Consider the following 26,556-nt stretch of genomic DNA (forward strand, 5'->3'; position numbering starts at 1 on the left):
CACTCAAGTGAACATTCATCCGAGTGAACCGTCTGATCCCACCTTTAGGGTCGGTTGCACCAAACTGTTCATATCGTTAAAGAGTTCCTTATTTTTTTATGTATAGAAAGTTTCATAGTAAAGCGCTGGGGCGCACCGGCTGACGTTGGTCAGTCTGTAAAATATGGTTGGTGCAACTGGTCCCCTTAGTCTTGACCCGAAGCTATCGACGATAAACATGAACGACAAGACAATAATGTCACATTTGTATTGACATGTAAAAAGCCTGCTTGCAGTATTTTTTTATTTCATCATTGAATACTGTTGCAATAGTAGACCGTTACACATTAAATAGGGGTTAAAAATGCACGTGAAATATTTTGGCACTCGATGTAGAAAGACATTAAATACCCTATAGCCTCGCAAGACCCACCATATAAAGTATACACATTTTTAATTTGAAACTTATTCTATGAGTAAATTAGATCGATTTTCGTTTGTTTTAAAAATAAAGAGATGCTACTTTATTTGGTTCATGAAAGGTTCAAATTAGATTGCACGAATATGTACATTGTAATGTACATTTACTCTCAGGAGGATAGAATAAATAAAAAAGAAGCCCTACCCTGGATATGCTCTATTCCAAACATAGATGAAAAATTAGGTAATTAAAAAAATGCTTAAAGAAAAAAAGCGATCCAACTTTAGCTTATAACTTACCTTCTTTAAAAACATATCTCCAGCCCCACGTTTCCATTCCTTGGCGGACGCTAAAGCTGCGGCAAGTTGATCTTTCTCATATAACGCTAGAGGTATTTGCTGTCCGCGTTTCACTAAAGCTTCTACGCTGTGCATGTATGGGTATAAGTCTTTCGATTGCATCTCTTCCACCTGCAAATAAATGACAGTTTAGATAACTAGTTGGATACAAATTCATTAAGTAGCTGGCTACAGTCGCTCTTATAACACCTTTATTACTATTAACAAGAAAAATTACCAATTAACGTAAGATTAATTTAAGGTAACCAAAATGTGCCTCATCCCGGTATAGTATTTTTTTTTTAACGAAGCTTTAAATACGCAAACAGCGCCTCCACAAAAAAAGGGTTACTTTGACCGCCAAAGACGTCAATAGGGATGATGACACATGTTGAATTTTATAACAAAATCTAGTAAAGTAGATAGCAAACAAGCAATTTATCACAATAATGTGGATATTAAAATAAAATATTGAAAAATTACAAAATTTTGGACCTGAAAGTTTCAAAATTTAAGTTTTTTTTAACTTCCAAAAACGATAAAAGTAAGGGTACCATTCGATTCCTTACATTTCATCCAAAAAAATATTGTATATCAACTATATATATAAACGCAATATTTCACCGACAAAAACGCAATTTTCTTGTTTTGTCCATACTACAAGATGGGCGATGACGTCACGGCATCTGGCCGTTTTGTATAGGGCGTCTCGCGAGTGAAGTGCGACTGTCGGACTTTGACTACAATTTCTGACTTCTGAATTTCTTTAATGCAATGGGTCCCATATAGACATTTGATCCTAAAAACAAACCCGATCGATTGATACAATAAAACAAGGTTCACGATTGATGCGTCGCACACGATAGGCATGGCGTTACAATTTGGTGCCGTGACCAGGATATCCAGGATCTTGTATTTTATTGTACCTATACAAAAATTCTCAAATCATCTTTTAGAGAAACGTACCTTTACAAGCCAGTCTGTTGCATGTTGCTTGGCGTGACTGAGCGCGTGGTATGAAGGCAAGGCGGCTTCAATGTCTTCCCTCGCGTCGAGTAACGCTTGGACTTCGGCGAGGGTCGTGTGCTGCGGCGGGTCGGGAGGCGGCTTTGACGGGTCGATGAGCACGGCTCGGGCACGCTCCTCCCATTCCTCGACTTCGGCTAGGGGGAAATAAGGTGCATGAGCATGTGTGTTTACAAAAACCCATTTAGTTTTTAGCCAAGTAATATACTAGTGGCTCCTGTGAGCTGTAGACCTCGCGAGCATAGCTTATTGGGACCGTGCACGATGACAGCGCCACACAGCGGTTTGATCAATCAACAATACAAAGATTTTAATTTATTAAAAAAAAGTACGAAGTTTAAGTGAAAAAAAAATACAAAAAGTTATGTCTTACTGGGGATCGAACCCAGACTTTCTGTGTGCAAACAAAAAAAGCGATTGTTTACAAAATGCGCCATGATAGTTCTTAGCTTAGCTGACGAAATTCGGCTACTCATTCTCGAGTACAAACTAAATATCTAAATACCGCCTAAACCAGCAATACAATTTTTCTGCATTTTTTGCCATTTACTATGTAAATATGTCTCAAGAAGAAAATACTCTTATGATATCGATACGACTATTTGTTTAAGCGCGAGGTATCACAACTCCTCCACTTTTGAAAATTTCCAAAAACGGGATCGACAAAAAAAAAATTTACTTTTCACAAGAATCGGTTGAGAATTGTGACCTGTAGAGGAGAACATCCGGACATACAAAAGCAAAATGCCCGAGTCAAAACGTAGACCTTCGCTACGCTTCGGTCAATCATATAATATTACACATTTCAAATATCAAACGCGTATCATCAGTTTCATTACATTGCGTCATTCAATCGGTCGGCTGAATTGACGTAACCACAATGGTCCGCAATTTAACTAAAATCGTATACGAGTTCGCGCGCGGTCTAAATGAGCCATTAGACAGTCGTTTTTCTCCTACTTACCACAATGTCTTAAAATAGGAGATGATAGTACAAAAGACGATCAACAGAGCTATTTAATTCATAAAAAAACGTCTGTAAAATCTTACAAGCCGATGATAATATGTACATATTGTCCCTATCTGTTCTTTGTGTTTGTTAGAAAGAAAATGTTACAGATGTTTGCTAAGTGTTATGAATTTAGTAGTAGTAGTAGTAGTAAACTCTTTATTGTACAAAAAGACATATTAAAAATAACATACAATTTTGAGGCTAGATTTGTGACATCCACACATACATTGAATAATTTTTACGGTTTAGACTCACTTGTTTTAAGTCACTCGCGCGACATGTTTCGGAGAGCCTAGGTGTCCTTTCTCAAGCACTAACAGTGCGAGCAGCGTTCACGACGAGTCTAAACCGTAAAATTATTTAATGTTAGTATGTCTCACAACAGTTTAAATTCGATCCACACATACCTTTAAGCTTATACAGCAACGCCCGTTCAGTCTCAATTTTATGATGCGGCACCACTTTCTCGGACTCCTGAAGCAGGCGGTCAATGACCTCTGGGGTCAAGGTCGCGTAGTCTTCCCTGTAAGTCCGGACCTCTTCGAGGAACTTGACTTGTTGGAGGCGCATTTGTAGCGGCGCGAGTTGGGGTAGGACTATGCAGAGGCGTACGCCGAGTTCTACCACCTGTAGGGGAGATAAGGTTAAGTGATCTCTTGAATACCTCTGAAAATGCTAGGATGTAAATTTTTGTCTAAGGATGGTATTCCATCTGTCCAATATCTTGGTCAAATGTGTATGTACTACTTGTGTTCTAGATTCTTTTTCGAAAGTAAAAAGAAAAATTGTGGAGAAAATAGACAAGTCATTATACTCGTATAATGTAACCAAACCATTACAGATGTGCCCAAAATATAATATTTGAAGAGTTCCCTTTATTTCTCAAGAAATCGGCGAACATGCATGAAAAATATATCCTGAAGAATTGAGAACCTCTTCCATCGAAATCTAGAATACAGTAAAATTCTCATTCAAACAAGTAATATAGATTTATATCGGTCATTCCACTTAAGTGGAAAACTCAATAAGGCTAGCACAACCAGTCGCTTGCGCACAACTTGCACATTTTTTTATACGACTATCCAAAAAAAGGTTTAAATGTTTTAACGATAAAGATAAGCATAACGCGACAGTCGCGACTAGTTGTGCTAGCCGTGTTGATATTACCTCTTCGAGCTCTCTGACAAAGCCGGGGTCGGTCTGGTCCAACTCTTTGTCCAGCAGTTCCGTGGCGCGCGACTCGAACTCGGCGGTCTGGCGAAGGACTTCCTTTACTGCTGATCCTATTTAAACATTTACCGGTATTTAGTCAATCATTTTATGGGATAAATTCGACATTGTAATAGGATAATTCGCCAGTAACTGGCCGCCCTAAACTAAAAATGAACTCTATTAACCTATAAATATAATTCATTTTAGTATAAGGTGGCCAGTTATTGAACGCTACAACAGCAGTTATACTAAAATGAACTCTGTTTATATAGGTGAATAGAATTCATTTTTAGTTTAGGGCGGCCAGTAACTAAAAGGGGCCGGTTTCTGTCGATTTACCCTAGTTAATTTGAAATTATGTTTAATCCAATAGGCTAAAAGGTACAGAGCTTAGAGGATACAACTAAACGGAGTAGCCATTAACAGGCTTTCCCTCGAAAATAGGCGGCCAACGGTCATACACAATGTATGGACTGACGTTTATCTGACATGGCTATTTTTACGTTACGCATACATTTTACGTTCCCCTCCCCCGCAAAAATCGGCAGACGGTTTTGTACAGAAAATTACAGACATGGCGTCTCCGTTTGATTATATCCTCCAAGGTACAGAGTAAGTAAAATACTTTAAAAAGTTACATTTTGAGGTAAATTTCAGTATGTGTATTGAAACTTTTTTTTAAACACATCAAATATACAGGATACCCTAAAATCATATGTTTTTGGAGTCTTGATAGATCGTTATCTATCCCGCATATTTTTGAGATCGCACTCTGTACATATATATAAGACAGAACCGAGATACATCAGGTAGCACACAGGCTATCTCTTGCGCAGATAATGTCAGTACTCACACCGGCAAGGTGCATTTGGGATCATGACAGTCCAGCGCATATAGAGTTGGATATAAGACGAAGAACAGAGATACAACCCTTCAGAAAGCACGCAAGCCAGCTGGTCAATCTCTTGCGCAAACAGTGTCAACTCTTGCACCGAAAACCTGTAATTGGGGACGTGCAAGTCCGCATCTTGTTAAGATCTACTTGATGGAGACAGAAGCACTCTACGATGACTTATCTCATGGATATAAGAAAAATAACATAGACAAACCTTCAGGTAGCACGCAAGCCAGCTGGTCAATCTCTTGCGCAAACAGTGTCAACTCTTGCACTGACAATCTGTACTTGGGGACGTGCAAGTCCGCATCTTGTTAAGATCTACTTGTTGGAGACAGAAGCACTCTACGATGACTTATCCCATGGATATAAGAAACGAACAGAGATACAAACCTTCAGGTAGCACGCAAGCCAGCTGGTCAATCTCTTGCGCAAACAGTGTCAACTCTTGCACTGACAATCTGTACTTGGGGTCATGATGCCGGGTCCTAGTTCGCATCTTTCTGCGATCTAGTGCTTAAATGACGAAGGATCTGGTCTAGGACTGTTCAGTGTTCATCCAAAGTATAAAAGAAAACGAACAGATACAAACCTTCAGGTAGCACGCAAGCCAGCTGATCAATCTCTTGCGTAAATAGTGTCAAATCTTGCACCGAAAACCTGTAATTGGGGACGTGCAAGTCCGCATCTTGTTAAGATCTACTTGATGGAGACAGAAGCACTCTACGATGATTTATCTCATGGATATAAGAAAAATAACATAGACAAACCTTCAGGTAGCACGCAAGCCAGCTGGTCAATCTCTTGCGCAAACAGTGTCAACTCTTGCACTGATAATCTGTACTTGGGATCATGATGCCGGGTCCTAGTTCGCATCTTGTTGAGATCTAACTGCTGAATCACGGAGGCGCACTTCTCGGCATCCTCTATGGCGGTTTCTAGTGCGCGGACTAGCTCGGTTTTGTGCATCTAAGGAAAAAAAATCTACATTATTACATTTACACATTTGTACATTTATTCTGAGGATGTGAAACAATGAGGATTTGTATTGTATTATTTTTTGTCATAGGCGCAAAGTATAACGATTATCTCATCTACGTATTCTATATAAATAACTGGTTTGGTTTGACGTAAATAAATGTATTTTACAGTACATATGGGGCTACTTTTCCGCACTAGTGCGTAAAATAGCACTTTTCGTGCGTATGTCGAAACTTTAAAGTGCCATATGTACTGTAAAACGTTGTTCGATACACGTGCGAATAGGTAATTCGCAACTCGTGTCGATTTAAAACACTCCCTTCGGTCGTGTTTTAATTTATCGCCACTCGTTTCGAATTTCCTCTTTTTCGCACTTGTATCGAAAATAACTATTCTTTCTTTCTTAATGTATTAATAATGTAGGTAAGTATTATGTATAGCGAGCTGCAAAATTACATGGGCACATAGGTATGAGTGAATTCATTCATAAAGTGGCCATGCAATAATGCGGCTGGTTATATACGGGTTATAGAATATTTCCAATCACAATTATTTTTATGATTAAGAAAGATGAACAAAAACGCAGATTGTTTTATACGCGAGTTAAAATTATAAAACATAATGCCTAGAATCTTTTAAATATTAAGCTTTGGTTGGTTTCAATAACATATATCTATATATAATTATACAGATGAAGTGAATTTATACTGTTTTTCTTCATACAGCATAAGCAATTTGCTTTTGTGATCAAGTTTACAGAAATGCACATTTACATTTAAAATTAAATTAAATTAAATAATTATTTAATAATTATTCATTTAATTGCGATGGTTTGATAATATACGAATTTAGAATAACTTGCGACAGGGTTTCAGGCTAAAATCATCAGCTACCAGTTTATATAGAACGGAACGTGCAAACAACATAAACATGCATATAAATATTTAATTTACCGTCTAAACAAAAAGGCCCAAAATGTAAGACCGAAACAAAAAGTAGTTATTTTAATATCGTAACCTAGAACTATTAAATATACCAAGATTCAATAAAAAAAAAGTGCACTTAATATTCGTTCACTTCATTTCACATACATACTTCCTTTATACTGTGTACAGATTGTCAACTTTATTCATCTAAACTATTGCCATCACCACACACCATCACACATTAGTCATAATTACAACACAAACTCATTTCTACTACTTAATTTTATTCCAAGACGTTGGCAAACAAACGTACGGCCCTCCTACAAGTAAGCAGCCACCGCAGCCTATGGACGCTTGCAACTCAAACTATTCACTGTGTAGACAGCAGGCCTCTAGTCAACAGAGTGAACCTTTAGGCGCCACCATCAAATACCCAACACTACCTAATTTGACACAGACATACCTTAAGTTCAGTAGACCTCCTAAGGTGAGCCCTCAGGCCGTCCAAGTCGCAAGTTTTCGGCGTGTCCGGGTCCAGAGCGTTCTGTACAGACTCCGCCCATTCGCGGAATATTTCTGATTTTTTCTTGAGTTTTTCTAGCATCGCTGGTAGCTCGTCAAGGGTGTATCGATATCTGTGACAAGAAAAACCGTTAAAAAACGAATCCACCGACGGTAAATTCGTAAATAAAATCTCACCTTTTCAGGGTTTTAATTCTTGGTGACATTGTCATTGGTAAATACTTAAATTGGCTAGTCTACTAAATAGTCAAATCGATTTCCTCATGGCATTTCTTTAAATAAAGTACCAGTATTCTTAAATGTGATATTTTTTGTCAATGTTGTGTTATTTCTACTAAGAAACACGAGCTCTTTCCATCCTAAAAGAAAAAAAAGTCCAAAAAAAAATCCGTAATATATTTTTCAAAATTTCCTTTTAATGCAAAGGAAAAATACGTTAGAACATTTTTTATTGGGTAGGACGAAATAGCTCATGATTTTGAGTAGAAATAACAACACAAATCACATTCGCGAAAAGTGGCTTTTTTCAAATGCACACCTATGTTAAACAAATGCAAGCGTATAGTAGCGGCCTTAGTGCACGCTGCTCAAATCACTTGTGACCCCGACGCCACGCTGCACGCCCCGCCGAACGCTCCGCTTCGAGCGTCCACTCAGGCCTTACACGTGGAAACCGGACTGTCTCACCTCAGGGTGTGCGACCTCGGCGGGCAGGCGCACAGCTGGTCGTAGTGCCGCAAGCACGCCACGCGGCGCGAGCACGCGCACGTCACGCACGACAGGAAGCACGTCGTCATGGAAACCGGACTGTCTCACCTCAGGGTGTGCGACCTCGGCGGGCAGGCGCACAGCTGGTCGTAGTGCCGCAAGCACGCCACGCGGCGCGAGCACGCGCACGTCACGCACGACAGGAAGCACGTCGTCATGGAAACCGGACTGTCTCACCTCAGGGTGTGCGACCTCGGCGGGCAGGCGCACAGCTGGTCGTAGTGCCGCAAGCACGCCACGCGGCGCGAGCACGCGCACGTCACGCACGACAGGAAGCACGTCGTCATGGAAACCGGACTGTCTCACCTCAGGGTGTGCGACCTCGGCGGGCAGGCGCACAGCTGGTCGTAGTGCCGCAAGCACGCCACGCGGCGCGAGCACGCGCACGTCACGCACGACAGGAAGCACGTCGTCATGGAAACCGGACTGTCTCACCTCAGGGTGTGCGACCTCGGCGGGCAGGCGCACAGCTGGTCGTAGTGCCGCAAGCACGCCACGCGGCGCGAGCACGCGCACGTCACGCACGACAGGAAGCACGTCGTCATGGAAACCGGACTGTCTCACCTCAGGGTGTGCGACCTCGGCGGGCAGGCGCACAGCTGGTCGTAGTGCCGCAAGCACGCCACGCGGCGCGAGCACGCGCACGTCACGCACGACAGGAAGCACGTCGTCATGGAAACCGGACTGTCTCACCTCAGGGTGTGCGACCTCGGCGGGCAGGCGCACAGCTGGTCGTAGTGCCGCAAGCACGCCACGCGGCGCGAGCACGCGCACGTCACGCACGACAGGAAGCACGTCGTCATGGAAACCGGACTGTCTCACCTCAGGGTGTGCGACCTCGGCGGGCAGGCGCACAGCTGGTCGTAGTGCCGCAAGCACGCCACGCGGCGCGAGCACGCGCACGTCACGCACGACAGGAAGCACGTCGTCTTGCACAGCGCGCACTGCCGCTCGTCGTCGGGTAACAGTTCGAAGGCTTCGCGCTCGGCTGACGTCACACCCTGGAAAGAGAAATTACTTTTAACTATGCTACGATATAGTCACGATTTAGCCTCAGTGCACAAGCGATATAATAAATTAATAATTTTAATACTGTCGGCGTCACGATGAAGCCACGCGCATGTGTATCGCACTGTATCTGACCCAAATAGGATTTGAGTAATAACGATTAAGGTCCATAATGTACTGTTAAGGAACATAACAAAATTAGGAACAGGGTGGCGACATCTGGTAAAGCCTTATAAAATTGCCAACCTTATCGTAAAACGATATCTCTCCAGTGTTACAATAAAGAGTTTATACATCCAGAAGCGCCTTCCTAAGCCTCCTCTCGTCGTGGAGCATGGTTCGCATGTCCCTGTACGCGGCGAGCGCTACATTCATATTTAATGCATCGTGTGAGAGCGCCATCTTGCACACCAGCTCGTCGTGCGAGAACACGCAGTAGCGACGCAGGGTAGAGTAGTGTGCGATGCATTCCCGGCCCATTATTAGTGGGAAAATATGGATTATTTATATACTAACCCAGTCCAGAAGCGCCTTCCTAAGCCTCCTCTCGTCGTGGAGCATGGTCCGCATGTCCCTGTACGCGGCGAGCGCCACATTCATATTTAATGCGTCGTGTGAGAGCGCCATCTTGCACACCAACTCGTCGTGCGAGAACACGCAGTAGCGACGCAGGATAGAGTAGTGTGCGATGCATTCCCGGCCCATTATTAGTGGGAAAATATGGATTATTCATATACTAACCCAGTCCAGAAGCGCCTTCCTAAGCCTCCTCTCGTCGTGGAGCATGGTTCGCATGTCCCTGTACGCGGCGAGCGCTACATTCATATTTAATGCATCGTGTGAGAGCGCCATCTTGCACACCAGCTCGTCGTGCGAGAACACGCAGTAGCGACGCAGGGTAGAGTAGTGTGCGATGCATTCCCGGCCCATTATTAGTGGGAAAATATGGATTATTTATATACTAACCCAGTCCAGAAGCGCCTTCCTAAGCCTCCTCTCGTCGTGGAGCATGGTCCGCATGTCCCTGTACGCGGCGAGCGCCACATTCATATTTAATGCGTCGTGTGAGAGCGCCATCTTGCACACCAACTCGTCGTGCGAGAACACGCAGTAGCGACGCAGGATAGAGTAGTGTGCGATGCATTCCCGGCCCATTATTAGTGGGAAAATATGGATTATTCATATACTAACCCAGTCCAGAAGCGCCTTCCTAAGCCTCCTCTCGTCGTGGAGCATGGTCCGCATGTCTCTGTACGCGGCGAGCGCCACATTCATATTTAGTGCGTCGTGTGAGAGCGCCATCTTGCACACCAACTCGTCGTGCGAGAACACGCAGTAGCGACGCAGGGTAGAGTAGTGTGCGATGCATTCCCGGCCCATTATTAGCGGGAAAATATGGATTATTTATATACTAACCCAGTCCAGAAGCGCCTTCCTAAGCCTCCTCTCGTCGTGGAGCATGGTCCGCATGTCCCTGTACGCGGCGAGCGCTACATTCATATTTAATGCGTCGTGTGAGAGCGCCATCTTGCACACTAACTCGTCGTGCGAGAACACGCAGTAGCGACGGAGGGTAGAGTAGTGTGCGATGCATTCCCGCCCCATTTTTAGCGGGAATATATGGATTATTTATATACTAACCCAGTCCAGAAGCGCCTTCCTAAGCCTCCTCTCGTCGTGGAGCATGGTCCGCATGTCCCTGTACGCGGCGAGCGCTACATTCATATTTAATGCATCGTGTGAGAGCGCCATCTTGCACACCAGCTCGTCGTGCGAGAACACGCAGTAGCGACGCAGGATAGAGTAGTGTGCGATGCATTCCCGGCCCATTATTAGTGGGAAAATATGGATTATTCATATACTAACCCAGTCCAGAAGCGCCTTCCTAAGCCTCCTCTCGTCGTGGAGCATGGTCCGCATGTCTCTGTACGCGGCGAGCGCCACATTCATATTTAGTGCGTCGTGTGAGAGCGCCATCTTGCACACCAACTCGTCGTGCGAGAACACGCAGTAGCGACGCAGGGTAGAGTAGTGTGCGATGCATTCCCGGCCCATTATTAACGGGAAAATATGGATTATTTATATACTAACCCAGTCCAGAAGCGCCTTCCTAAGCCTCCTCTCGTCGTGGAGCATGGTCCGCATGTCCCTGTACGCGGCGAGCGCCACATTCATATTTAGTGCGTCGTGTGAGAGCGCCATCTTGCACACCAACTCGTCGTGCGAGAACACGCAGTAGCGACGGAGGGTAGAGTGGTGTGCGATGCACTCGCGGCCCATTTTTAGCGGGAAAATATGGATTATTTATATACTAACCCAGTCCAGAAGCGCCTTCCTAAGCCTCCTCTCGTCGTGGAGCATGGTCCGCATGTCCCTGTACGCGGCGAGCGCTACATTCATATTTAATGCGTCGTGTGAGAGCGCCATCTTGCACACCAACTCGTCGTGCGAGAACACGCAGTAGCGACGCAGGATAGAGTAGTGTGCGATGCATTCCCGGCCCATTATTAGTGGGAAAATATGGATTATTCATATACTAACCCAGTCCAGAAGCGCCTTCCTAAGCCTCCTCTCGTCGTGGAGCATGGTCCGCATGTCTCTGTACGCGGCGAGCGCCACATTCATATTTAGTGCGTCGTGTGAGAGCGCCATCTTGCACACCAACTCGTCGTGCGAGAACACGCAGTAGCGACGCAGGGTAGAGTAGTGTGCGATGCATTCCCGGCCCATTATTAGCGGGAAAATATGGATTATTTATATACTAACCCAGTCCAGAAGCGCCTTCCTAAGCCTCCTCTCGTCGTGGAGCATGGTCCGCATGTCCCTGTACGCGGCGAGCGCTACATTCATATTTAATGCGTCGTGTGAGAGCGCCATCTTGCACACCAACTCGTCGTGCGAGAACACGCAGTAGCGACGCAGGGTAGAGTAGTGTGCGATGCATTCCCGGCCCATTATTAACGGGAAAATATGGATTATTTATATACTAACCCAGTCCAGAAGCGCCTTCCTAAGCCTCCTCTCGTCGTGGAGCATGGTCCGCATGTCCCTGTACGCGGCGAGCGCCACATTCATATTTAGTGCGTCGTGTGAGAGCGCCATCTTGCACACCAACTCGTCGTGCGAGAACACGCAGTAGCGACGGAGGGTAGAGTGGTGTGCGATGCACTCGCGGCCCATTTTTAGCGGGAAAATATGGATTATTTATATACTAACCCAGTCCAGAAGCGCCTTCCTAAGCCTCCTCTCGTCGTGGAGCATGGTCCGCATGTCCCTGTACGCGGCGAGCGCTACATTCATATTTAATGCGTCGTGTGAGAGCGCCATCTTGCACACCAACTCGTCGTGCGAGAACACGCAGTAGCGACGGAGGGTAGAGTGGTGTGCGATGCACTCGCGGCCCATTTTTAGCGGGAAAATATGGATTATTTATATACTAACCCAGTCCAGAAGCGCCTTCCTAAGCCTCCTCTCGTCGTGGAGCATGGTCCGCATGTCCCTGTACGCGGCGAGCGCCACATTCATATTTAATGCGTCGTGTGAGAGCGCCATCTTGCACACCAACTCGTCGTGCGAGAACACGCAGTAGCGACGGAGGGTAGAGTAGTGTGCGATGCATTCGCGACCCATTTTTAGCTAGAAAATATGGATTATTTAGTTATGTGGCTACAAATGGAATATTTACATAATATAAACTATATATAATAATGTAAACTATATATACTTGGTGAAGTTAACTTCTATGAAATTTCTATCTGTGAGAACCTATAATTGGCCTCCGATTTTTATATATTTTGTTAATGAGTTTCATGTGCTGTTGGTTTTCCAATAAATAAATAATAATAAAGTACCCAGTCAGCCGGTGTGAAGTTGACGGCCTCGGCAAAGTTGTATCCCTGGTTGAAGCCGGCATGATACGCGCGAGGAAACGTGATCACAAACTCGCCCGCGCGCTGGTCAGTCCTGTGAGCAATATTGTTTTCACCTCAGCAGCTCGAACAAGGGTACTTTGCTACTTAAAAACAGTGAGCAAAATCGCATTTTGTTCACTGAGTGAGACAAAATGAGCAAAATCCGATTTGTACCCTTGTTCAAGCTGCTGAGGTGAAAACTTAATTGTTGGTATATCTTAAGAAAACATGAGTGAATAGAGGTAAGTGATGAAGAAGGAATACATTTTTCGGGTTCTCTAATATGTTCTTACTGGTGAGGTGAAAAGTTTTGTGAACTACACGAGATCAAAGTTATTTACATCTCGTGCGCTTTTGAGTCCCTTACAACGCTCAATATTCTAAATTAGATTCACTCGCTACGCTCGTGAATCTAGTATAGAATCTTTCGCTTGCACGGGACTCAAAATAAGCACTCGAAGAAATATCAAACTTTGATCTCTTGTTGTACAAATAACTATATAATTTTTTGGAAACATTCCGTTAGTTCGTGTGCCTTCTGCAAGTTACTTTACTCCTTTAGCCGTGTAAGAAGTGTAACACTCTTACGGTAGATGTCCCTTAAGGCCCATATAGAGGAATTATAGAATAGGGGATATTTCATGTTCATAGATGAGGTCTTGGTAGCTCAGATGGCAGAGATGATGGCTTAATTGAGTGGTACCTGTAGACGGGCACGCCGGCGCGCATGAGTATGTTGGGGTTCATGATGGTGACGAGCTGGTGCAGCAGGTCGGGCTGCAGCTGGAACAGCTCGGGGGCCTCGGCCTTCATGGCGGCCTCGAACTGCTCGGCCTTCGAGCCTGGCACGCCGTACCTGTACACAATGATGATTAGAAAATATATATAAGGGTGGTATTTCTATCTGTCCAATATCTTGGTCCAATGTCATTCAATCTCACTCTTCATTAAGCCAAAATGTGATACAAAATACACATTGGACAGGTGGAATACCACTCTCGAACTAGCCGTCGTACGCGATTTCGTTAGCATAGAAGATAAAAAACAGTTGGCTCATCTACTTTAGCCCTTTATAAGGCAAACTTATAACATCTTTATTTATTATATTTCGCAGATTTTCTAAATTTTGAAGAGGCGTTCAGGCAGTGGGGAGACACTTCTCCTTTCGGGCAAACTCGGCTTCATTCGGCTCACCATTGCTCCGAGCAATTATTAGGGTTGGCACCACTTAACGTCCTATTGCGTGCACGACCACAGGTAAGATGACTTGAATTTTGACAACCCTAAAGCCGAAAGTGATAGTCCCTAAATCGCTGTCAAACTTCGGTTTTGTAGTAAGTGTCCTTTCTATACGGTAATATTATTTATTCTGTGGTTGAGGCTTAAATCGTATTTTTTTTATCTGTACCTTCAAAAGATTGCCAAACTTTAGAGGCTAAGATTAACATGAAAACATTCTCACCAAGTCTTGGGCTCTCCCCAATGTAAATAGTTGATGGAATAACTCCAGTGGTCCTCGTTGTGCCAGCAGAAGGTCGCGAAACACATACCCACGTACAGCCAAGGGACCTGCGAACCAATTAACTTGTTAAAACAGTGTGTTATTCTTAATTTTATGGGTGGATCAACTATTACTTGTCGTTATTCTGTCCGGTCAGCCAAGAGACAATAGTAGCATAGTTTGTTAGAAGACATTGTACACCACCTTCTGACACGCTTGGTAGGTGGCACGACCCTCAATGGAAAGGGTTTATAAATGCATAAAAATCAGGTTTTAAAGAGTGATCCAGGGGAACGTAACCATAGCAACGAGTGACATGAAAAAGTTGATTCACCCTTATACACAAATAGGTGTTGTACACTAACTGCAAAAGGTCGCGCACAAGGACACAATTTGCGCTTTACTTTACCTTTGCTTATCATGAAAAAATAAGTACATAATGTTAAGATAGGGGTTTCTTTTTTGCTCTGAGTTGCCTAGCAAAAATTTCCACAGACAGTCCTTTGACAAACTATATAGTAATCTTTTTTATGGGGTAAAATAAATCAAAAACTTTGAAATATTACCTTCATTCCAGATATGTCAGCGTTGATGTGTCCAAGCACAGAGCCCTCTAGGACGGGCAAGTTGTTCAGATTCCAGCTCGACTCAGCGTACTGTTGTTCGCCGGGGTATAGATGTGCGCTTGATTTTGTAGGGAATCCTGAACAAAAAAAAATTAAATAAGTTTTTTCATATATGTCATGACGGTGTCGATAGTTTCGTGAACGTTTTATTTGATAGCGGTGAAGCTATTTGTACTAAAATCTCAAATGCACCTTCTGTACCACAAGGTTTGAATAATTGATCTTCCGCACTACGATTATTTTCCTCTTCTGATGATATTTCACCAAGCAAATTATTAAAGCTAAATCAAGGTCGTCCATTTTATCTCCTGGATACGTTTCCACATGTCGTCACCGTAAAGACCGCCGTCTTTTTGCGTCCGCTATATGACGGCACCGCTTTCGGAGGTAACCAAAGCTTTACCCCGTCTATATATATATTTACTATTATACAGAGTGTTTCTGTATTAATAATGCCGCTCACCAGATCCGTGGTCCATAGAGTGTAGATCCGCGCCGTACTCAACGGTCACATCTTCGTCTATCGACGACACTACCCGCCAGAACTCCTTTTCTACCGTTGGGGTTGGCACCATCTAAAAATATCGTTCGGTGTCATACATAACGTGATTCAGTATTATATATAACGTGATACAGTATCATACATAACGTGATACAGTATCATACATAACGTGATACAGTATCATACATAACGTGATACAGTATCATACATAACGTGATACAGTTTCATACATAACGTGATACAGTATCATACATAACGTGATACAGTTTCATACATAACGTAATACAGTATCATACATAACGTAATACAGTATCATACATAACGTGATACGTGATAGTTGTTTTATTGTTGAATTTAATTCAGTTTCACAACAAAAGTTTAATAATAAATAGTACCTATACAGGGTGAAATTTTATTCACCAGCCATACTCTGCGTACCTAGTGAATTTTTAGGTCATACTGAACAACTTCAGCCGGAATGTATCGTCAGGTGACAAGCAAAAGTCACTAATTACTATAAAATATTTAAACAAAAATCAACCTTCTTTTCGTACTAATATGGTTCACTATGGCTATGAACTTCTGGTGGTACTTAGTGACTTTTGCTTGTCACCTGACGGTATGAAACAGCAAAAAAATTCGCGTTTTGGGTAGGGTTTGCTCCCGGGAAATACCGGTACCGAAAGTACCGGGAATTCCCGGGATTTAGAGCCAAGCAAAGAACCGGGATTTCAAAATTAAAATCCCGGTACTCCCAGGATTTTCGGGACTAAAATTTCCGGTACAATATTTGACTACTTTTTGTTACTTAGCATGAAATATCATGTTTTATAAAGAAAATAAATATATTTTATCAATCTAAGGCTGATGGTAATACTTTTACGGCTGACCACTACATTTAAATAAATTAAAAAAAAAAGTCAATGGGTTTGACAATGCCGACAATATAAAATTGCGTAATTTGATACTTTAAGCTTGGGCATAAATGTTTGTACGATAAATAATTTTATACGAACAATTAGTTATTTCATATTTGTATACTAACTAGAAGCAAAAATAGAGACAATTTTGTAATTAATAAAATACTACTTTTAATTCAAATTCAAACACGGTACTTATAAGAAACTCACATATTTTAATGATATTTTAAATGAATTAATAATTCTGGCTGAATAATTTCTTGATTTGTCGTATTGATAGTTCTGTTATTATATGTTCGAAGGTCCCATTTTGAACGCATGCGAAAATTATCATTTTTTTTATCCTTTATCCTATGATGATATTACTGAGCCACAATTCAGTTTTTGCCAATCAACAAAAATAGTAAAAATATCATGTAGTTTAGGAAAAAAAAACAAATTATATTAATGATTGTGTTACTTAAAGACACATATTATGGTACAAAAGAAGTGTGTACCTTCACTGTGCTACTTTTTTATTGTTTTAAGAAAGATTCGTGGTCGTTTTACGCTTTTTTTTTACTGAAAATTGATGTGAAAACTGATTCTTGAAGGCAGTCCCGAAAGTACCGAAAATACCGGGAATTCCCGGTTCCGTTTTTGCCCGGTACCGAAAATCCCGGTTCTTTTAAACAGTACCGGTTCTGCAATCCCTAGTTTTGGGCATTAGTCCCATAATAAAAGTGGTTCAGTATGACCTATAAATTCACTACGCTAAGTATGGCTAGTGACTAAAATTTCACCCTGTATATTATTTACCTAAGGCAGTAAAGTAAAAAAATATCTGGTAGAATATATACAAAGGGTTTCGAAATATGTGGCTTCACGTCTACCGCCATTATTCTCTAATATTTCCTGTTTATCAATTTATAAAATGCAGTAAAAGTAAAATATAAACATCAAATTCTTACATGTACGGGCATATTGAAATAGTCCGACTTGAACTGGTCGGCCATCTCTCCGAACTGCTGTAGCGTGTACTCTCGCGATGCCTGTTCGAATCCAAACGCCTCCGTCGGTTTAGATACCTGTGCAGACATAAAAATAAACAATAGGGTCTTGGTTATTTATTTATTTAAACTTTTTTGCACAAAGAAAGAAAAATTTACAAAATGGCGTTCCCCTGGGTCACTCTTTAAAACCTGATTATTAGGCATTTAAATTCTCCAAACACGCTTTTTTGTGAAACTTATAAACAATTTCCTTAGAGGGTCGTCTACCAAGCGTGTCAGAAGAAGGTGGTGGACAATGTAACAAACTATGCTACTATTGTCTCTTGGCTGACCGGACAGAATAACAACAAGAAATAGTTGATCCACCTATGTTCAAAGTACAGAATGAAATGTGTGTCTTATTTTATTTCTGATTTATTTTCGAAAATTTGCAATTATTTAATACAATTTGGACCAAGAGGCGTAGAAATTTGAACCCCAAAATAAATTATGAATTCAGGTTTATTTTTTGTGGGAGGCCGAAAAACGGATTTCTGGGTGTCAATGAAAGGTCACAGCGCGAGCTCTGAGCCTAATCAAGTAATCATTATGTAATTATTGCGAACCCGTTATAAGAGCATGAGGCCGCGAGGCCAAAGACCGCGAGTCTTGCAAGCTCCGAAGGTCGAAATATTTTACACCTACATTTTAATTTGCACGTATATAGTTGTATGCTTTAAGGTATAGCCCAGCTCAGGGGTTCCCAAACTTTTTTTAGGCACGCCCCCCTGCTGCTTAAAGGCCTGTGCACACCGGCTTGCGTGTGCGTGACGTGCGCGTGCGTGTGCGCTAAAATGTTGGAGCCGCACACGCACACGTCACGCAAGCGGTGTGCCGTCTCTCAGAAGGATCTGTATACTACAACGCTGCACGCGCACGTGCACGTCACGCACACGCACCCGGTGTGCACAGGCCTTAAAATGAAGTTCCCACGCCCCCCTTCGCTTTGATGCAAGGAAACGGAGAACTATTCGGTAATCGTGTTCTGTTTTCCCGAGGCCCCGCGCCTCCCTTAAAATGTGGTCAATAATGAAAACCTTAAGATTCATGGCATTTTATTGCGACAATTAAAGTTGGGTTGTTATGACTTTTTTCTACTTACAAAAGAATAAGAAACCATTTATTGCAACACAAAAAGCATACAGGTTACAAAACATATGGATGATTGAAAAAATAAGATTAATTGTGCGGCAAAAGGAACGGGCTCAGCATACGCTGCGTCAGTCATTTCATTACAAATTGCCTGCGCAGCGCTGATTTTCAGTCCGTCCCCTTCACTGAACCACATTGACATTTATGCGGGTAAAAAAAAAAATCTAAACAAAAAACAACTACAAAGATAACATCTCTAGTTAAAGTAGGTAATAATTAAGTCTTAAAAGGAACTTCTGATTTAGTTGAAAGCCTCACCTCTTCTGCGAGGCAGACGGGGCAACGCCAGTCGCCCTTGGGCACGATGGCGAGCGGAGGCACGAGGCAGAATGTGTAATATGAATCGTCACAACCGTCGCATAACAGCATTTGTTCCTCGATGTCGCCTCGCAGATATCTTACCTCTTCTGCGAGGCAGACGGGGCAACGCCAGTCGCGCTTGGGCACGATGGCGAGTGGAGGCACGAGGCAGAATGTGTGATATGAATCGTCACAACCGTCGCATAACAGCATTTGTTCCTCGATGTCGCCTCGCAGATATCTTACCTCTTCTGCGAGGCAGACGGGGCAACGCTAGTCGCCCTTGGGCACGATGGCGAGCGGAGGCATGAGGCAGAATGTGTGATACGAATCGTCACAACCGTCGCATTCATTTGTTCCTCGATGTCGCCTCGCAGATATCTTACCTCTTCTGCGAAGCAGACGGGGCAACGCCAGTCGCCCTTGGGCACGATGGCGAGCGGAGGCACGAGGCAGAATGTGTGATATGAATCGTCACAACCGTCGCATAACAGCATTTGTTCCTCGATGTCGCCTCGCAGATATCTTACCTCCTCTGCGAGGCAGACGGGGCAACGCCAGTCGCCCTTGGGCACGATGGCGAGCGGAGGCACGAGGCAGAATGTGTGATATGAATCGTCACAACCGTCGCATAACAGCATTTGTTCCTCGATGTCGCCTCGCAGATATCTTACCTCTTCTGCGAGGCAGACGGGGCAACGCCAGTCGCCCTTGGGCACGATGGCGAGCGGAGGCACGAGGCAGAATGTGTGATATGAATCGTCACAACCGTCGCATAACAGCATTTGTTCCTCGATGTCGCCTCGCAGATATCTTACCTCTTCTGCGAGGCAGACGGGGCAACGCCAGTCGCCCTTGGGCACGATGGCGAGCGGAGGCACGAGGCAGAATGTGTGATATAAATCGTCACAACCGTCGCATAACAGCATTTGTTCCTCGATGTCGCCTCGCAGATATCTTACCTCTTCTGCGAGGCAGACGGGGCAACGCCAGTCGCCCTTGGGCACGATGGCGAGCGGAGGCACGAGGCAGAATGTGTGGTAGGAGTCGTCACAACCGTCGCATAACAGCATTTGTTCCTCGATGTCGCCTCGCCCGCAGAGGCGGCACATGTATTTTGCCAGCTGAAAATAACACGTATGTTAAGGTTTTTTAAGGTGGGGTAATTTTGGCACTAAAACATAGTTAAATTAAGTCAATAAGTAAAGTTACTTATTGACTTTAATGAGCGTCAATTTAATTTGTGTGTTTCTAATTCATTTATTCACGAATTAGTCTAAGGGTCAGTTGCACCAAACCGTCTGTCACCGTTAATGCGTTCGCTAAATATTATTGTACGGAAAGTTTCATTGTTCATTGCTGAGTGAGGTGATGTGGTTGGTGCAACTGGTCCTTAGACCCGGCGCAGACAAAGAGCGGTCTTGAGATCCGCGTTCAGAGTTCCGCGTTCTTTCGAATGTAGGTGAGTCTTTAGGATAGCGCACACAGCAGGCGGTCAGAACTCCGCTTTGACCGCCTCCTACGTGCGTTATCGTACTCACGTACATTCGAAAGAACACAGAACTCTGAACGTAGAACTCGAAGCTCCAGACCAGGGATGTTGCGAATATCCGCATCCGCATCCGCAACCGCGGAACTTCCGCATTATTTTCAACATCCGCATCCGCATCCGCATAAAATCGATGCGGATTTAATGCGGATGCGGATGTGGATCAGGTCGGTACAGGAGCATCGGCGTAAGTGCTAGACTGCTAGGTAATTTAGTCATTAACCAAAAAAACCTATTAGAAATGAGCAGTCAAGAGTGAGTGGGACTTAATGTACGGAACCCTTGGAACGCGAGTCCGACTCGCACTTTGCCGGTTTTTTGAAATAAAAATTACTAAAATGTAATATTTGACGTTTTTTATGGTACTATCTTGACATCCGCATCCGCGGATGTCAGCCTTTAAAAATCCGCATCCGCATCCGCGGATGTCGAAAAATCGGCATCCGCAACATCCCTGCTCCAGACCGCTGTCCCTCTGCGCGGGCTCTTAAAATTGCCACATGTTTCACAAGTGTTCTGTTACCGGGTCCAGGGTTCCCGGGCTGGTGGCGACGGGCGTGGTGGGCGGCGCGGGCGTGACGGACACGGTCATGTTGCTCATGCGGTGCTCGCGCAGGCGCGTGGCGCGCGTCACGCGCGAGCGCGCGCCGCAGCTGCCCGCGGGCGACATCCACTTGTTCTCGCGGGGGCCTGGGGGGACGAACACGTTATAATAACTGTAAAATTAAGATAAGACTTAGGGTCTCCCCATACTTATCGACGCGGATTCGGGGAAAGCCGATAGTAACCAGCATAAACAGGTAAGGTTCGGTTCGGCTCCGTTCGGCCGTCGACGGCCGACGCGTCGGCGTCTTTTTCGCTTTAAACATAAAGTTTCATTTCTATTGGCATTGCCGATTCCGCGTCGATAAGTTTGGGGAGACCCTTATCCAATAACAAGACTTAAACTATTATTACCTACTTTAACTAGAGATCTTTGTAGTGGTTTTTTGTTTAGAATATTTTTTTTAACCCGCATAAATGTCAATGTGGTTCAGTGAAGGGGACGGACTGAAAATCAGCGCTGCGCAGGCAATTTGTAATGAAATGACTGACGCAGCGTATGCTGAGCCCGTTCCTTTTGCCGCACAATTATTCTTATTTTTTCAATCCTTATGTTTTGTAACCTGTATGCTTTTTGTGTTGCAATAAATGGTTTCTTATTCTTATTCTTATAATAGGGTATTTGACAATAGGGTATTAGACTGTATTTAAAATAATAGTACATTACATACCTAGGGAGGTGAATTCATAAATACTCCAGATAGCAGGTGTTTGTGGCCCGAACCGAACATAAATATGCGATCTGGAGCTTTACGAATTACCGCTCGTGATTTGGAAGAAAATCCCACTTACGGGCCTAGGGTGACGTAAATTAATTTACACCATGCGTGAAATAAAGCACCAGAAGATTAATAGAGAAACGTAGACAGAAGTTATTTTTAGACACAATTTATTATTTAAAACTCGTATAAAACTATATAAAGAGTAGGTCATTTGACTGTCACGTCACATGCTAGTGTTTCATAATAAATTCCATAGAAGCAAAATTGTTTTGACAGTTCAAAAAAGAAACTGATTTGACTAGTAGTCAAAAACCGTATTAGGGTTCCGAGTGCACGCACGCGTCACGACAATAGAGCATTTGACATTTTTTTATGAATGGTATCAGTCGATCAGCCAGCCTATTATGGATAGCTTTATCCATTTTTATCCACGTGATAAAATAACTGTCACTGTTTAACACCGTGGGAAAGAAAGTGACGGACACCGTTTTATCACGCTGTCACGTAGACAAGAACGACCATCATATCCGTACAGGTTTGTTCTGAGGATCGAACGTCTGTATGGGACCCATTGTCTTAAAGCAATACAAAAGTCACAAATGATGGTCAAAGTCTGGCACCCGCACTTTACTGACAAACCCTTCTAACAATATGGCAATACATCGTGACGTTACCATGTACCTAACGTTAGAAGCCGTTTCGATGTATGGAAAACGAGGGAATTGCGATTTTGTCGGTGAAATATTGCATTTATGTATATTGTTGGTATAAATTTTTTTTTTAATAAAATGCAAGGAATCGAATGGTACCATTTCTTTTTTCCTAATTGGAAGTAATTTTTTATTTTTTTTATTTAAGGTCTTGTAATTTTTTTCTATTCCCATTTTTTTTTAACTTTTCAATGTATTGTGATAAATTGCCCATTTTCTATCTATTTAACTAGATTTAGTTAAAAAATTCAACATGTGTCAACACTCAAAAACCCTATAATCTCAGTCTTATTAGGGCACACGTCGCGACAAAAATAAAACTCACTGCGCCTCTGCTCCCCATTCTCCTCCTCTTTAACCGGCGTCTTGACCTCCTCGTCAGCGCCAGCCAGCGCCCCCTCCGTGTGGCTGCCCTCCGCCGCGGGCTCGGACTTGCTACTTTAAATATTGATTAAACAAAAGACCAAAACAAATAAAACTCACTGCGCCTCTGCTCCCCATTCTCCTTCTCCTCTTTAACCGGCGTCTTGACCTCCTCATCAGCGCCAGCCAGCGCCCCCTCCGTGTGGCTGCCCTCCGCCGCGGGCTCGGACTTGCTACTTTAAATATATAAACAAATAAAACTTACTGCGCCTCTGCTCCCCATTCTCCTTCTCCTCTTTAACCGGCGTCTTGACCTCCTCATCAGCGCCAGCCAGCGCCCCCTCCGTGTGGCTGCCCTCCGCCGCGGGCACGGACTTGCTACTCTAAATATATAAACAAATAAAACTTACTGCGCCTCTGCTCCCCATTCTCCTTCTCCTCTTTAACCGGCGTCTTGACCTCCTCATCAGCGCCAGCCAGCGCCCCCTCCGTGTGGCTGCCTTCAGCCGCGGGCTCGGACTTGCTACTCTAAATATTGATTAACCTGTCGTATCCCACGATATGACGTCACCATAAGCGTTCTGGCTCATATATGAGCCGTGGGAGCTGACAGATTAAACAAAAGACTAAAACAAAACTTACTGCGCCTCTGCTCCCCATTCTCCTTCTCCTCTTTAACCGGCGTCTGGACCTCCTCGTCAGCGCCAGCCAGCGCCCCCTCCGTGTGGCTGCCCTCCGCCGCGGGCTCGGACTTGCTACTCTAAATATTGATTAAACAAAAGACCAAAACAAATAAAACTTACTGCGCCTCTGCTCCCCATTCTCCTTCTCTTTAACCGGCGTCTTGACCACCTTCTCCTCGTCAGCGCCAGCCAGCGCCCCCTCCGTGTGGCTGCCTTCCGCCGCGGGCTCGGACTTGCTACTCTAAATATATAAACAAATAAAACTTACTGCGCCTCTGCTCCCCATTCTCCTTCTCCTCTTTAACCGGCGTCTTGACCTCCTCGTCAGCGCCAGCCAGCGCCCCCTCCGTGTGGCTGCCCTCTGCCTCGGGCTCGGACTTGCTACTCTAAATATTGATTAAACAAAAGACCAAAACAAATAAAACTCACTGCGCCTCTGCTCCCCATTCTCCTCCTCCTCTTTAACTGGCGTCTTGACCTCATCACCAGCGCCAGCCAGCGCCCCCTCCGTGTGGCTGCCTTCCGCCGCGGGCTCGGACTTGCTACTTTAAATATTGATTAAACAAAAGACCAAAACAAATAAAACTCACTGCGCCTCTGCTCCCCATTCTCCTTCTCCTCTTTAACCGGCGTCTTGACCTCCTCATCAGCGCCAGCCAGCGCCCCTTCCGCCGCGGGCTCGGACTTGCTACTTTAAATATATAAACAAATAAAACTTACTGCGCCTCTGCTCCCCATTCTCCTTCTCCTCTTTAACCGGCGTCTTAACCTCCTCGTCAGCGCCAGCCAGCGCCCCCTCCGTGTGGCTGCCCTCCGCCGCGGGCTCGGACTTGCTACTTTAAATATATAAATAAATAAAACTTACTGCGCCTCTGTTCCCCATTCTCCTTCTCCTCTTTAACCGGCGTTTTGACTTCCTTCTCCTCATCAGCGCCAGCCAGCGCCCCCTCCGTGTGGCTGCCCTCCGCCGCGGGCTCGGACTTGCTACTTTAAATATATAAACAAATAAAACTTACTGCGCCTCTGCTCCCCATTCTCCTTCTCCTCTTTAACCGGCGTCTTGACCTCCTCATCAGCGCCAGCCAGCGCCCCCTCCGTGTGGCTGCCCTCCGCCGCGGGCACGGACTTGCTACTTTAAATATATAAACAAATAAAACTTACTGCGCCTCTGCTCCCCATTCTCCTTCTCCTCTTTAACCGGCGTCTTGACCTCCTCATCAGCGCCAGCCAGCGCCCCCTCCGTGTGGCTGCCCTCCGCCGCGGGCACGGACTTGCTACTCTAAATATATAAACAAATAAAACTTACTGCGCCTCTGCTCCCCATTCTCCTTCTCCTCTTTAACCGGCGTCTTGACCTCCTCATCAGCGCCAGCCAGCGCCCCCTCCGTGTGGCTGCCCTCCGCCGCGGGCACGGACTTGCTACTCTAAATATATAAACAAATAAAACTTACTGCGCCTCTGCTCCCCATTCTCCTTCTCCTCTTTAACCGGCGTCTTGACCTCCTCATCAGCGCCAGCCAGCGCCCCCTCCGTGTGGCTGCCCTCCGCCGCGGACTCGGACTTGCTACTCTAAATATTGATTAACCTGTCGTATCCCACGATATGACGTCACCATAAGCGTTCTGGCTCATATATGAGCCGTGGGAGCTGACAGATTAAACAAAAGACTAAAACAAAACTTACTGCGCCTCTGCTCCCCATTCTCCTTCTCCTCTTTAACCGGCGTCTTGACCTCCTCATCAGCGCCAGCCAGCGCCCCCTCCGTGTGGCTGCCCTCCGCCGCGGGCTCGGACTTGCTACTCTAAATATTGATTAAACAAAAGACCAAAACAAATAAAACTTACTGCGCCTCTGCTCCCCATTCTCCTTCTCTTTAACCGGCGTTTTGACCACCTTCTCCTCGTCAGCGCCAGCCAGCGCCCCCTCCGTGTGGCTGCCTTCCGCCGCGGGCTCGGACTTGCTACTCTAAATATATAAACAAATAAAACTTACTGCGCCTCTGCTCCCCATTCTCCTTCTCCTCTTTAACCGGCGTCTTGACCTCCTCGTCAGCGCCAGCCAGCGCCCCCTCCGTGTGGCTGCCCTCTGCCTCGGGCTCGGACTTGCTACTCTAAATATTGATTAAACAAAAGACCAAAACAAATAAAACTCACTGCGCCTCTGCTCCCCATTCTCCTCCTCCTCTTTAACTGGCGTCTTGACCTCATCACCAGCGCCAGCCAGCGCCCCCTCCGTGTGGCTGCCTTCCGCCGCGGGCTCGGACTTGCTACTTTAAATATTGATTAAACAAAAGACCAAAACAAATAAAACTCACTGCGCCTCTGCTCCCCATTCTCCTTCTCCTCTTTAACCGGCGTCTTGACCTCCTCATCAGCGCCAGCCAGCGCCCCTTCCGCCGCGGGCTCGGACTTGCTACTTTAAATATATAAACAAATAAAACTTACTGCGCCTCTGCTCCCCATTCTCCTTCTCCTCTTTAACCGGCGTCTTAACCTCCTCATCAGCGCCAGCCAGCGCCCCCTCCGTGTGGCTGCCCTCCGCCGCGGGCTCGGACTTGCTACTTTAAATATATAAATAAATAAAACTTACTGCGCCTCTGCTCCCCATTCTCCTTCTCCTCTTTAACCGGCGTTTTGACTTCCTTCTCCTCATCAGCGCCAGCCAGCGCCCCCTCCGTTTGGCTGCCCTCCGCCGCGGGCTCGGACTTGCTACTCTAAATATATAAACAAATAAAACTTACTGCGCCTCTGTTCCCCATTCTCCTTTTCCTCTTTAACCGGCGTCTTGACCTCCTCATCAGCGCCAGCCAGCGCCCCCTCCGTGTGGCTGCCCTCCGCCGCGGGCTCGGACTTGCTACTTTAAATATTGATTAACCTGTCGTATCCCACGATATGA

The 26,556-nt window shown here is 44.8% G+C and overlaps 1 protein-coding gene across 1 annotated transcript in view; it reads right to left on the reverse strand.

The window, feature by feature from the left end:
• Positions 1-26,556, reverse strand: part of LOC134658451 (lysine-specific demethylase 5) — a 55,308-nt gene that overhangs the window by 20,540 nt on the left and 8,212 nt on the right. The window contains exons 6-21 of the mRNA XM_063514131.1: positions 21,104-21,270; positions 19,994-20,155; positions 17,499-17,615; positions 15,590-15,701; positions 15,067-15,203; positions 14,462-14,568; positions 13,703-13,855; positions 12,940-13,051; positions 12,530-12,724; positions 8,903-9,081; positions 7,254-7,425; positions 5,654-5,852; positions 3,944-4,059; positions 3,184-3,403; positions 1,705-1,901; positions 700-870 (exon numbers count right to left, since the gene is read on the reverse strand). Coding sequence (XP_063370201.1) covers positions 700-870; positions 1,705-1,901; positions 3,184-3,403; positions 3,944-4,059; positions 5,654-5,852; positions 7,254-7,425; positions 8,903-9,081; positions 12,530-12,724; positions 12,940-13,051; positions 13,703-13,855; positions 14,462-14,568; positions 15,067-15,203; positions 15,590-15,701; positions 17,499-17,615; positions 19,994-20,155; positions 21,104-21,270 — 2,516 coding nt within the window. The remainder of the gene's footprint in view (positions 1-699; positions 871-1,704; positions 1,902-3,183; positions 3,404-3,943; positions 4,060-5,653; positions 5,853-7,253; positions 7,426-8,902; positions 9,082-12,529; positions 12,725-12,939; positions 13,052-13,702; positions 13,856-14,461; positions 14,569-15,066; positions 15,204-15,589; positions 15,702-17,498; positions 17,616-19,993; positions 20,156-21,103; positions 21,271-26,556) is intronic.

This window comes from Cydia amplana, chromosome 22 (assembly GCF_948474715.1).
Source record: "Cydia amplana chromosome 22, ilCydAmpl1.1, whole genome shotgun sequence".
Classification (NCBI taxonomy): Eukaryota; Metazoa; Arthropoda; class Insecta; order Lepidoptera; family Tortricidae; genus Cydia; species Cydia amplana.